Source organism: Poecilia reticulata, chromosome 18 (genome assembly GCF_904066995.2).
Source record: "Poecilia reticulata chromosome 18, P_reticulata-male-v2, whole genome shotgun sequence".
In the NCBI taxonomy this organism is placed as follows: domain Eukaryota; kingdom Metazoa; phylum Chordata; class Actinopteri; order Cyprinodontiformes; family Poeciliidae; genus Poecilia; species Poecilia reticulata.
Genome location: NC_088847.1, coordinates 4,590,844 through 4,605,596, shown reverse-complemented (window position 1 = coordinate 4,605,596; position 14,753 = coordinate 4,590,844). Strand labels below are relative to the sequence as shown.

At 40.6% G+C, this 14,753-nt stretch overlaps 1 protein-coding gene across 12 annotated transcripts in view; it reads right to left on the bottom strand.

The window, feature by feature from the left end:
* The window catches only part of nrxn2b (neurexin 2b), an 811,982-nt gene that overhangs the window by 152,455 nt on the left and 644,774 nt on the right, over positions 1 to 14,753 (bottom strand). For all 12 annotated transcript variants that reach the window (XM_081599837.1, XM_081599839.1, XM_081599838.1 and 9 more), the window contains one exon: positions 10,404 to 10,585. In XM_081599837.1, coding sequence (XP_081455963.1) covers positions 10,404 to 10,585 — 182 coding nt within the window. The remainder of the gene's footprint in view (positions 1 to 10,403; positions 10,586 to 14,753) is intronic.

Below are 14,753 nucleotides of genomic sequence, written 5' to 3'. Positions count from 1 at the left end.
TTTGCTGGACTTTAAAGCTAAGACCATGGCACTCATTTCAATGGAGAATTTGGGAAGGACTCAGTTATTAAGTGCTTATTCTTGTGTTTCTGGATAATGAGGTTAGGGTTGGGCAGCAGTAAAAAAAAAAATAATAATTTGAACACTTGCATTAAAAACTGTTGCAAATTTAATGAGGATGGCGGATCTATGAGTTTAAGCTTTTTGAGTTTTTATTATTAGGTAACATACCACCTGTTGTGTAACAGTTTCAGTATAATTCAGTCTACACTATTTTGATAATGCAACTCATCAATATACTGCTGTGCAGGGTGGGATACTGTAACCAGTGTTTCACACTTTCCTTGGTTATAGGTTATACAAAATACAAAATCAGATTGCAAGACATATATTTCCAATTATAACAAATATTGACAGTCATGATGTGGACACAGAAGGAAGACAGCCCGTCACGTTTACTAAGGTTGACAGCGCTAACAGTTGCCTATCTCTTTGTTCAGTAGTAAATCTCAGGCTCTCTTTAAACCAACTCTCTGTATCTCGATGATCTTCACCTGGAACATTTGCATTTTCAGAATCCAATTAATAAATAAATAATAAATAAAACATGGACTGTTGTACAACCTTACTAGAGGAAAAGGCTGTACTTTCACTGAATCTTCCAAACAGGTTTTCAGCTGGAAAGTCCTGCAGCCTGCTGCATCTGATGCTCATACCAAGAGGAAGCTGATTTCAAACAGACATAACCTTTAGAGGTGACATGTTTCTGTATTGATGCAAATTTCAATTTAAAAAACTGTTATTTGTTGCATATTAAGGTTGGAATTCAGTCATTAACCCTTATCCTGCCTTACAAACCCTTACAGGGAATAGTTTTGCTAAAAGCAAATATAAAGAATGTCAAATAAGTGACATTCTCTGTGTGTGTAATGCTGAGCCATTTGGGTGGCTCAGATGTCTTGCTTCCAAGGTCTTCCAAGGACATCTACCTTTCCCAGCTGCCTCAGATGGGAGATTTATCTATCAGCCTGCTTTCATATCTGTCAGCATCCCTCATTCTGTGGATCTAACACCCCAGGCCTTCATGGTGAAAATTGCATGCAGGTTGGCAATAAAAAAAAAGTCATCCTGAAATGCCCAAATGATTATTTTAACTTTGACACAGCTAATTCCCTGATACTGTGAAGAGTTTTTAACTATAAAATTGTGAAAAAGGCAAAATCCCAATTGAGAAACTATTTCTGCTGGAATAATGACTAACTCTAAAATGTACTCAAATTGCTAGAGCTGCCAAAATGAAGAAAAAAAAATTACAAGAACTGCAGTACAAAAACATTAACTGAATGGATAAACGTTGGACCACCAGCCACAGAGGTAGATCTGTGAAAGATCTATGTAACAGACTTAGATGAGATCAAGTTTTAGGGAAATTTGATGGCGCCTTAAAAAGGTTCATTAGGTGAAGACAACTTTGAGGTCCGATTCAAACAATCCTGGCTCTTCTGTTCTGTATATCAACTTCACGGATTTCTCTTCATCAAAGGTTGTCAATCACTTCTACTGGCTTCCTTGGAGCTTTGAGCTATCCAGTCTCTGTGGTTCATTAGCATGAGAGAGGAAGAAAAAAAAAAGCTAATTTCTTAACCAAACAGTAAGTTCATATTCATTTTGTTTGTTTCACAGTCTTGGTTGGCAGAGAATACTTAAAGACACATAAGAAATCTGATCATGTTACTTTGAAAAGCAAGTAAAAGAGCTAGTCTAAATGATATTCTGTGAAGTTATTATGAATAATATTTTTCTTACTGTAGAAGGACATCATATTCCAGTGAGTTTGTAGGAACATGAAGAAATCCTCAAAGGATTGTAGGAAAATGTTGTCACCCACAGGATAAAACGCTCTGCATAGCATATTAATCATCTACATGTTCAGGACACATCATTGTTTTCTAAGATTAAAAGAACTAAACCATGACAGGCCATCACTGCCTCATAATAGACTGGATATAATCCAGGCAGGTTGGGCCTCTGGCAGCCTCAGAAAATGTATTTTCATGTAGTGGCCAAGGAGATGTTTGGGAATAGAACCCTGTATCGCAGCATGTGATCCATGTTAGGTGTGTAACATGACCTCACAAGACAAGACATGATACCAAGGTCATAAGAACAAGAGATGGGACAAGAGTTTGATGTTATGCTAAATATCAAATTTATGTTACAAACTAAACAAAGGGTGGGGTGTGATTGTAATGTAGCTCATCACATCCCTAGACCAGTGTTTCTTAACCTTTGTCCTCAAGGCATGCTACAATACATGTCTAAGATCTTTCCTTTGCTTTAACACACATAATTCATACAATTACTAGCTCAGCAAAAAACTAATAATCAGCCATCAATTGAAGCCAGCTGAGCTGAAGCAGAGAAACATCTGAAACTTGCTCTGCAGTTTACCTTGAGGACCAGCCCACTGCCCTAGAAGTCTGTTGCCACTTATTGTTCCCACTGGAAACACAAAATGCTGCCCAACAGATGATCTAAGAGCAGTCGGGGCATTCTGTTCCAACGTCACTGGGCAGAGTCGTGGTGACCGCATCAGAGTAGAGCTCACAAGATAGCAGTCACCTCAATGAGAAGCAATGTGGTGTTTCAATAACAGTTCTTATTTCTATTCAGTGGCTAACTCTGTTTCCAGTTAGAATTGTTTTAAATGGCTAAGATCAAGAAACTCACTTACAGGTCCTTCTCAAAAAATTAGCATATTGTGATGAAGTTCATTATTTTCCATAATGTAATGATAAAAATTAATCTCATATATTTTAGATTCATTGCACACCAACTGAAATATTTCAGGTCTTTTAATGTTTTAATACTGATGATTTTGGCATACAGCTCATGAAAACCCAGAATCCCTGTCTCAAAAAATTAGCATATCATGAAAAGATTCTCTGAACGAGCAGTGAACCTCATCATCTGAATCAACAAAGTAACTCTAAACACCTGCAAAAGATTCCTGAGGCTTTTAAAAACTCCCAGCCTGGTTCATTACTCAAAACCACAATCATGGGTAAGACTGCCGACCTGACTGCTGTCCAGAAGGCCATCATTGACACCCTCAAGCAAGAGGTGAGACACAGAAAGACATTTCTGAACGAATAGGCTGTTTGCAGAGTGCTGTATCAAGGCACCTCAGTGGGAAGGAAAAAGTGTGGCAGAAAACGCTGCACAACGAGAAGAGGTGACCGGACCCTGAGGAAGATTGTGGAGAAGGGTCGATTCCAGACCTTGGGGGAAGCAGTGGACTGAGTCTGGAGTAGAAACATCCAGAGCCACCGTGCACAGGCGTGTGCAGGAAATGGGCTACAGGTGCTGCATTCCCCAGGTCAAAGGTCAAGCCACTTTTGAACTAGAAACAGCGCGGCAGAAGCGTCTGACCTGGCTACAGAGAAGCAGCACTGGACTGTTGCTCAGTGGTCCAAAGTACTTTTTTCGGATGAAGGCAAATTTTGCATGTCATTCGGAAATCAAAGTGCCAGAGTCTGTAGAAAGACTGGGGAGAAGGAAATGCCAAAAGGCCAGAAGTTCAGTGTCAAGTAGCCACAGTCAGTGATGGTCTGGGGAGCCATGTCAGCTGCTGGTGTTGGTCCACTGTGTTTTATAAAGGGCAGGGTCAATGCAGCAGCTATCAGGAGATTTTGGAGCACTTCATGCTTCCATCTGCTGAAAAGCTTTATGGAGATGAAGATTTCATTTTTCAGCACAACCTGGCACCTGTTCACAGTGTCAAAACCACTGGTATTACTGACCATGGTATTACTGTGCTCAACTGGCCTGCCAACTCTCCTGACCTGAACCCCATAGAGAATCTGTGGGATATTGTGAAGAGAAAGTTGAGAAACGTAAGACCCAAAACTCTGGATGAGCTTAAGGCTATTAAAGCATCCTGGCCTCCATAACACCTCAGCAGAGCCACAGGCTGATTGCCTCCATGCCACACTGCACTGAAGGCTGCAAAAGGATTCCTGACCAAGTATTGAGTGCATAACTGAACATAATTATTTGAAGGTTGACATTTTTGGTATTAAAACACATTTCTTTTATTGGTCGGATGAAATATGCTAATTTTTTGTGACAGGGATTTTGGTTTTTAATGAGCTGTCTGCCAAAATAATCTGTATTAAAACAATAAAAGACCTGAAATATTTCAGTTGGTGTGCAATGAATCTAAAATAAATGACAGTTTAATTTTTATCATTACATTATGGAAAATAATGAACTTTATCACAATATGCTAATTTTTTGAGAAGGACCTGTATATGACATCTTTCTGCTACCGGGATCCATTACTCTCAACACTCTCACAAAAGACTTGTACAAAAACTCTGAGCTGTCCCTTTAATGTGTTTATGTCTGCTCAGCAGCAAACCATTCTTTTGGCCTTTTCCAGATAATGTATCAGGAGTTTTTTTTCTATCCAGAACTCCAAATGTCAATGCAACTGCACCGCATTTATACCCACAACAATGGTAAATAATTACCACCAGTCAGGGTCCTACGAGGACAGAGTCTGACATTTTAAAGTAGATGATGTCAGCATTTTTCGGCTTCTCCAACTCTCTCGCAGCCGGCTCTTTACGTGGCCCAATGACAGCGTGTCAGAAAGGTGTAGTGAGTGATGTCCCGCCCTCCGTAACATAAACGGACAGAAATCGAAGGAGCGAGTGGCATGAAAGAGTGGGAGGTCTGGACAGAAACGGGGAAGAGTATATAAAGAGACGGGTGGCCTAGGCGAGATAAGGAGTAATGTTCCATCACGTCCCGGTGGCATGCTATTATCAGCCGTTTGCACCGGTGCCAGTATTTCTAGTCGGACAGGCAGAGACAACATCACACTGTGTTGTTTCATTTCCAGTAACAAGAAAGAAATGGTAGAGAGCAGAGTTTGTGAAGCTCTAATTTAAGAGTAGACCCCGCTCCCCCGATTTCACCAACAACTTAAAGATGAATGGTATCCTAAAAATATGACGTCTTGTCTTAAGATAACTGAATTTTTATTTTAAAAAATTGTTAATATGACCTTATAAACCCAACATAAAATATTGGACAAAGCCATCAACGAATGAACACAAGTGTTACGTCACTTTTTACGCAAGTGAACGCGAATAAAGCCCCACACATGGCCCTCAAGACCACCATCGGCAAACACGGAGCCCATCGGTAGTTCTATTGGGTCCGTGAGGCCGACCCTCCACCAGGTGGGATGATATGGGAGCCACGGCTCGCAGGTTTGCAGGTCTAATTTGCCTGTGCTTCTCCTCTCAAAAAAAAAAGAGAGAGAGAGAGAGAGACAGGCATAATTAACAGGAACCAAACACCCACCACGGGCTGAACGGAGTCATTTAGGGGAGCGACTCGGGAGGAACGGAAGCAAATGAAATGTAATTGCGGTGGGAGCGGAGGAGCCGGGCCCGCCGTGTCGGAGTGCACTGGTGTATGCGCGAGGGGGCGGGGGGAGAACGAGAGAACGAACGGTGCAGACGAGAGGGAACGAGGGAGTAAATGAAAAACACTGAAGTTAGATAGAGAATATGGACTTGAGAGAAGAGCAAGAAAACGAATGAGTGATGAGGGTTGGTGAGCAACAGGCAGGAATAAACAGTGAGGAGTCCGTCCCTCAGGTGGGGAGGTTGAACCGTGTTTCTTCAAGGATTTAAAAATGGATTTACGAATATATGAAATAAATTTGGAAAGATCCCAGGTTAAGGTCAACTGGTTTCAGCATTAATTTTTATCAACGAATTAACTGACAAAAGGTTTTGGTTTAGTTTAGTTTGGTTTTGACACCAGATAAGCTCCCTCCTCTGAGTTCATATCCATTAAATATTAAATATGTCCTGATTAAATATGTCCTAAGGACATATTTAATCCATAGATATCAAATTTTTCCACATACCCTATGTATGTATGTATGTATTTTTTCTGTTGTGTTATGTTATAGTTCATTGTCACAGTTTGTTGTTTTTTTTAAATGACAAACTTAACACAAAGCTCAGGAAAAGCAAAAATTCTGGGTTGGCAAGTCAGACGTTTCTCACCAACCTCAACATTTTTAAAAGGGCTAAATATTACATATTTTTTACACACACACGTTACAACCTCTTGTAATGTTTGGAAGTTCAAACTGTGGAGAATTATTTCTTTAGTTTGTCTTGCACGTTGCCACCGTCTGAAAACATGTCCTAAGTCTTTTTTTTAAATACCTAAATCATCTTTTGACTAAAACATGACGTAGGCCTTTATTTTAGAAAAATGACAATGGTCACCAATTTAAATTGCAAATGCTATTGGTTTTAAACTTGGAGCTTGAATAAGTTAGTTAACTTTGATTGGTTACCATCACCAAATATACCTTAAATTGCATTAAAACAGATTTTAGCTCAACCACATAAGCTAATATTAATGGCCTACCTTGTTTCCATCCTTGGAGTCTTTTGCTGCCAATCAGCAAGGAAGCACAATCAACCAATCAGCAACAAGGAAGATAAACGGCGCTCCAGGACTGACTTCTTTGCAAACGCCAGCAAAGCATGTGTCAAGCTGCACCAGGTATTTCAGCTTCCCAAGCTGAATTTTTCACTCTCAAATATTATAGAATAAAATCTGTGAATTGGCAAAAGTTACGTTCCACGAAAAAATCTGTGAATACTGAACCGCGAAAAGGCGAGGTCAACTGTAACACAGCCATTGCCAAAAAAAAAAAAATCTATTCAAAAATATACTGTAGCTCTCCTAATGAGGTACATTGTTACTAAACCAACCAAAACATTGAAAGATATTAGCACTCAGGTTGTTGACGGTCTTCGTTTCATAGCTTCCAAACCTTTTCAGCTCTAACAGTTCACACATTTTCCAAATCAAATTTCCAGATTCTAAGTGTGTTTTGAGTACATTCTTAATATCGACCATCTTCAGAAGGAACTCTCCAGCTTCTTCTTTCCTTATTCCCACACAGCTGCCATGTAAAGTGCTTCCATTGGGAGTAATTTGGGATTCACTGTCAAGCCTCAACATGTCAAGCTGAAGGTCCTCAGACAGTTTCTGGGCTGCATTACAATTTCACCTGGTTTGTGAGAGTTATTATTGTGGTGTTTTAACTGACCTGTGGCGACACAGTACAGAAACTGCTAAAGCAAGAAATCCCTCTGCTCCACAGCAGGACTTTATGCCAAAACCCTAAATCAAATTTCATCAACGTACTAGAAGAATGAGCCTATAGATGAACTCTGAAAACAGCTTGGAGGGATAATATCTGTCAGTTTATAAAAGAAAAAATAAGAGCATACATAAAGCAATATGCTGAGGTTGAAGCAGAGAACGTCTTGACTGATGGGAAACGAGTCGACTGAACTCCATGTAGCATTTACGCCAAAGGGCGACATTTGTAATATCTAACCCATGACAACGTTCTCTTCCTCCAAAAGTAGGAAACAGTTGCTGTGTGATTAACTGGAAGTGTGATCGCCTATAGAAAGCAGAACTAACACCATGGAGTGACGGGAAGACATCAGCAATCACCTCACATGGCGTTCACTCATGCTGCTCATTTATTTTCCTCGGCTTCCGACTGGCGTTGGACACATTAGCTGATATATTGGATTTAACTTTATTTAAATAAAACTGGCTTCATAGAACCATCTTGGTTTAAGAAACAAGTTTGGTAAAGTCTATTTGTGAGGCATATTCAGTGACATAATTGTAAGTCAGAGTACTTTACATGAAACACTATGTCTTTGTGCTTAATTCTGTATTCCTTCTTTATATTTACCACAGTTTAGCCTTCTTCTAATCTTTTAAAGTGGATCTTAAGATACTTTTAGCTATGATATTTTATTTTTATTGGTAAACAGAAGATGTATCCTGGAGCATGAGTCTTAGGAAAACAGATCTGGTGACAAAACTCCTCATCACTCAAGCAGAAACTACAGAAAGATGCACTTCAAACTTCTATAGAGCTACTGAGATGTCATAGATTTTCATAATTGAATTATACTTATGGTATGTTGTGGGTAAATCTGTGCTGCAAAAGTACAAATAAACTGAAAATCTGTATCAGAAAAAAGCAAGATCCTAAATGAGTTGGACCAGTTTGAGGGACAAAAAAAATTCTAATTGGAATCGTCTTCATCTGATTTATTTTCTTACTTGAAGTGGAATAAAAGCTAAGTCATTAGTCTTATTGATATATGTGAAGCTGAAAGATGCTAGCTGGTAAACCTCTGTCATGAGTACATGCAGGCAGAAGCCTTATAATTCACAAGTGTTTGTATTAAAAGGAAGAATCAAAATTTTAAGAAAAATCTAATTATAACCAGTGGTGTCAGATTTCTGGGCAAATTCAAAGGTTCCGATTACCTTTGAATGTACAAATTAAAAAAAACCAAAAACAAGCAATTAATTGCATTAAAATCTGTGTAATTAAATAGTCAATATCAAAGTTCCGGCCCTCATTATAACCACAATAGTCAGCAGCAGTAGGTTTAATACTTGCTTTTCCATTTGAAATGTACCGTATTTTCCACACTATCAGGCACACCTAACAACCTTCAATTTCCTCAAAAGCCGACAGTACGCCTTATAATCCGGTGTGCCTTATATATGGACCAATATTGAGCCACAACAGGTCTAGCAACTACGGCAAGCAGCCGCCGACTTCATTTTTGCCCGTAGAAGAAGAAGCGCGTGGTGCATGCTGGGATAGTTGTCAGAACGCTGGTTTGTAATCTATTAATAAAGTTTGACTGACCTATCTATCTACATACCGACCTGATAATCAGGTCGTCTGCAGGTCCTTTAGCACCACGTTCTCCACGAACATGCTGTGTGCAAACGGAGAAGGGTGACCATCGTCCGGCCACGCCCCGGCCCAGTCGCAGAAGGCTCTCCTCGCCGACCGGAGTCGGACTGTTTTGTTGACATTCCCTTTTAGTGCAGCTCCACCTAGTGGATGCATAATGTAACTCCAGCCTCTCCTGCAGCGTCTATTCTATGCGCCTTATAACGTGGTGCATCTTATATATGAAAAAAGTTTTAAAATAGGCCATTCATTGAAGGTGCACCTTATAATCCGGTGAGCCTTATAGTGCAGAAAATACGGTAAGCAAAGAGATAACTACAGATAGCAATGATGTATTTTTGCATTTTTAACACAAAGCCGTCTCATTTTCACTGTGAAATCCTTCTCTGTGCTGATGTCTTCCCCTCTTCTCACATATCCTTGTACGTCTCACCGAGTCATTTGTGCTCCAGACAACTTTTAAAATATTAAAGCCAGCAGACGGATGACTTCACATCACAGGAAATGACCCATTACAGCTCAGAGCATCTACAGTTGACCCCTGATGCATCACCACTTAGCCTACCCCCCCCTCCCACACACACACACACACGCAAACACACAACCGACGCATTATTTGTTGGGTCCATTATATTTACAACTATAATCTTTCATCATTACAGTCATTACCCGTATTTATCACTGAAGCTAAGAGCATTTAAATTGGCCTTGACCCGCTCGGTCAACTCGGCAGCGGCGGCTCACACACCTGTCCCTCCCCGTCTCCCGTCGGCCCCTCGCCCTGTAGCTCTCAGTTTACCCAGCACTGGATGAGGAGCGACCCCGGGGGTCACTGCTCTTCTTGTTGCTCTCGGTGCTCGGGCTACGAACCAAACAAATTGGGGTCGGCGCAGCTGCTGGAGCGCTGCGTGCGCAGCGCACACAAGAGGCCGAGGGCAGATAAGTGGAGATCACAGTGATGGTGTCTTCTCCTGTCTTGTTGCTGCGGCATCACCTTTTACCATCCGGCAGAGTAAAACTCTCCCTCTGAACTGCTCAGAGGCAGCAGCAAGTAATCCTGGATGGTAATTAACACAAAACCCACCATGAAAATGAACAGAATATTAGGTGGAAGAAGCATGGAGGTCAACAATACAATTAGAGCCCCGTTAAATGCCTTTTAAATGCCTGTTGTCCTTTAATAGCCATTTCAATCCATCAGTGGAGGTGGACTTTAATGACCTTTAAGCCCAACATATGAAAGCTGTAAAACAGAAATTAGGGTGATGACTAGAAATAACAAGAAGTGTGTGGGTGTGTGTGTGTGTGTGTGTGTGTGGGGGGGGGGGTGCATGTGTGTGTATAATTAGCCGTTTTCTTTACTCAGAGCCTAATCCTTCTTAACAGCCCTTGAAAGCAGAAATGGGCAAAAAGAAAAATAATAATCTAAATGTCATTTAAAGAAAAATCAGCCACACTTGGAGAAGCCAGGGGTCCAGTTTTACTCACTGGAACATGGCTCTGTTGTTTCAGTGGAAATCTAAAACTATGCAGTGGGGAGAATGTGTCTTACTATGTGCAGCTCCAGGTAGTCTCCCAGTCCCTTGGCACTCTCCACCCTGACCAGAATGGCTTCCTTCAGCTGCGTGCTGAAGCCCACTGCCAGCCGGTCTGCCCGCGTGCTCGGCCGGTCATTGGGTGGCCAGGTGTATGTGATGAGGGCTCCGCCTCGTCCAAAGATGTACGTTGTCCCAGCTGTGAAATACAAAAGACAAAAATAAAGAAAAAGCTAAATTAGGACAGTTGACATGATACGTAAAAGAACAAAAGCACAACATAGTAAACTACTGGAAAGTTTTGACAACAACAGAGCACAAATCCGACTTTCAGGACAGTAAAGATGGTTTCTCCCACCCCCCCGTCTTTGTGTTGTCATAACATTTCAGCTGGCGCCTGCGTTTTTCCTGTTCTGATAAAAAATGCTTTTGTTGTGTGGATCCCTTTTTGGAAATAATCTGTATACTCTAATTTGTCAAAAACAGTTCCCATTCAACTGCGATAAATGTGATTTTGCGCAACAGCAATCAAAAGAATTCGACAGCCGATGAAATATGAGAATAACAAACCAGCGCGTTTTATTACCGACACCGAGAATCTGTCACAATGTGCCATGAAAGAGTATTTGTACCACTGGAACTTCTTCACATCGCTACTGTGACTAACTAAAATCTGTACTTAAATGAGTTTTCATGTGAAAGACGAACACAAAGCAGTGCATAGTTGTGAAAAATGACACATGGATGTCAATTTTAAGGTGATAGGCAGCCAGCTGCTCTGAATCCAATTAAACTCTGTATGTCTGATGCAATTGTTATACTAAAAGAACATGTTGAGTAAATAAATATCTGACTGTTTTCCCGTGTTTTCTAGTCTGTCGTTCCATCAACTCTGACCATCTTCTTTATTTTTGATGAGGAAGAGCGTCCCTACACTATGATGCTGCTGTCACCACCAGCCCTGGTTCACTGAGATGTATTCATCTCCCGAGCTAGCCAACAAGCTAGCTAATAATTGTAATTGTTAGCTAGCTGACAAGAGTTATGAAGCGCTTGTTGGTGAGGAAAAGCATCCCTACACTGCGATGTTGCCATCACCACCCACCCTGGTTCACTGTGGAGATGTGTTCATTTCCAGAGCTAGCCAACAAGCTAGCTAATAATTGCCATTACCTGTTAGCTAGCTTTTGTTGGCAAGCTAACAAGAACTAGCTACTCAACAAGAGTTATGAAGATGTTGGTGAGGAAAAGCAGCCCTAAAGTATAATGTTACTGTCACCCCCTGGTTTCACTGTGGAGAGCTGGCCAACAAGCTAGTTATAATAATTGTGAATTATGGCTATTTAGTCCAAGAGTTAGCAAGCTAACCAGAGCTAGCTAGCCAACATTTGCTATCTAGCACTCTTTAGATGGCTCTTGTTGCCAACAAAAGCTAGACTACAGGCTAGATGTTGCTGGCTAGCCACTGTTGATCGGTTTAAAAATACATATACAACATATGACGACGTGTTGACCTTTCAACATCAGCCAAAGTCAGACCATCTTGTTAGCAGCAGCATAGCAAAAGATGGAGGAAAAAAAGAATTGCTAACAAATAAAATGAGTAATTTAATGTTTGAACAGTAACAGAGGGGTTGAAGTTTGGCTCAGATGAGCCCACAGGTAAATGAGAAATAGCTGCTGGGCGTGATTAGCATAGAGTAATGAAACCAGAGAAACTACTATCAATCCATGTGGGCTGTTTCCACCCCCAGTATTATAAACACACACACATATACACACACCTCGGCCGTGTGTCACGATAACAATGCATGTATAGCATTCAGGTGTATGAATACATAAGTAATCAAGGGATTCGGGCATGTTTTTATGCAGACCAAACTCAAGGCCACCGACACGGATATTTACAGGTTTTCAGTCATTTTGATCAGAAATGACCATGGAGAAGCAGCATCCAGCTTCTATGCACCACAAATCTGGAGTTAATCCAGAAAATGGCAAAATGACCAAAAAACACGGCGTTCCTTTAAATAAAGGCTAAAAACACACCTGCTTAGAACTGCCTTTTAGCAGTAAATGATGAATGACTGAATGAATGAATGACACTGATCAACATATTCCATGTGTGTTGATGATTTCCATGACGGCGGCATTCAACAAAACGTGATGTTTGTTGCTTGTTTCACCATTGGTGACTGTATGATGTTTTTAATGAACGGTAACATTGTTGAAATGTCCTTTACAAATAAACTTGACCATTTCTTTTGGATTTGACTAAATTTACATTGGGAAGAACAGGATAAAATGCAGCTGTTTAGCTAATCTTCTAGTAGCGTAACTCCGTTTTATGTATGCCAACGGCTTCTAAACACACCATCACTGGAAGGTTGACGCCGTGACGACAATGGGGGGTCCAACGGGCCGAAAACATCCACAACCACAAACAGCCACCCGCTCAGTCGTACACCAAGCAAAGATCCCTGATTAAAAATGGGGACAAGCTGTCTCCCTGCACACAAACATGCACTCATTCAGCAATGATCCACTGGTAGCCATTTCAAATTGGCTGACACACAGCACTCCCTGTTTCTCGCTCTTTTTCTCTTTCTCGCCAGCCCTCCCCGTATCCCTTGTTTCCTCCCAGCAGAGCTAAGCCCCTCTGCTCAGCTCTTGTTGTTTTCTTGAGGCTGTATTATTTTAGCGCTGACTAATTATCGCAGCATGGCAAGGAGGGCTATAAAGAGGTTGTGTGCCGGAGGAGAAAGAAATTGAAAAAAAAAAAAAAAGAGAAAAAAGTGAGAGGACGATAAAAGGCGACAGGATTTAAAGACAAAGAGTTTAGAAATAATGGTGGAAGCTATACATTGTGGAAGTTAAAGAGGAAAAGTTGGTGTTTTCTACCGCTTAGACTCTGTTCATCACGAGTGAAGCACCAACCTATACAGAAACTGGTCAGGAGACTAATAGAGGAAAAAGGAGAAGAGATTTCTAAAATGGCCGACTAACAGGAAAGGAAGGGAACCATGTTGTAGAAATAAAGAAAGCTTTTGCATTAAACAGCCGATCTACATCATTAAAAGTGAAACTCATCTAAGTTTTACATAACTACTAAAAATATTTGCCCTCTTTCTCATTGTGTTTGTTGACATACTGACATGTTTCAGATCATCAGATATATTTTCATACCAGCCAAAGAGAAACAGGGTAAGCAGCAATGCTGCTCCAGACCATCACACTCACACAGCCTCTCACTGTTCTGATTTCTTTTCCTGAAAGGCTGTCAGTTTCACACTAATTCCATAAAGTTTCATTCTCTTATAAAGCAGTTTTTCTTTGTGGAACAAGTAAAAACAAGCCTGTATGTTCTGCAGTGGTTTTCATCTTAAAATATTCCTATGGATGTCCTTTTTGCCCTGATGCTCGTTAATTGAGGCAAACGAGGCTTGCTGTGTTTGACCCCTGATGTTGGTCTGGGTTCTTTTGTGATCTTTTGTGGTTTGTTGGATACCCAAAGTATTAGAGACCGTTTTTTAACCCTGTCCAGACTGACAGATGTCCAAAACTTTCTTCATCCGTTTGTTCATGAAGATCATTTTCCTACTTCATGTCGTCAGACAAGTTCTATCTAAGTGAAATTTTTTTTGTAGTTTTATCAAGCTTGGGTATGGTTGATGGAATTCAGAGCTTAGTCATAGTCAAAGTTAATTTATGATTCAATAAAAGGGCAATTGCTTTGGATAGGTTTTCTTCTTTAAAAAATAGAATTATATGAAAACTGATCTTTGTATTTACTTAAGTTTGACAATAAAATGTTCTTAATGAGCTCACATACAGAAACTAAAAGTTAAAGCAGAATAATGTTTGCACTCTGTCTATGATTACTTAGATTTTGATTTTGCAATAGCTTCATGGTAATTAAATGTGGCTTTCATTTTATGCTCAAAAATGTTTTTCTTAGAGAAAACACTTAACATGGTGGAGATCATGTCAACCAACCAACTAAAGAATAACACCTAAAGCTTTATTTAAGCAACACACGGTCAAATTTCATCAACTCAGCATCCGCGGTTTCTCTGTAGAGCAAGTTTTCCACATAGTGCTCCTCTAATATATTGTAGTTACATGCAAAAAGACATGGCGGGCGACATAGAGCTCCTCCTAGTGGAGGTTTGCAAAGACAGACACTTTAATATTTGTCCCATAAAGACAATAATTCCACCAACACACTAACGGATGTAACCATGTTCCTGCCCTACACTGCCCCCTACAGGGACGAGCCGTAATACATATGCTGCAAAAGTCGAGTTTGCCTGATTCTGATCTTGAACGTCTGTCTTCTGCACGGAATGCAAGCTTCAACGTTACCA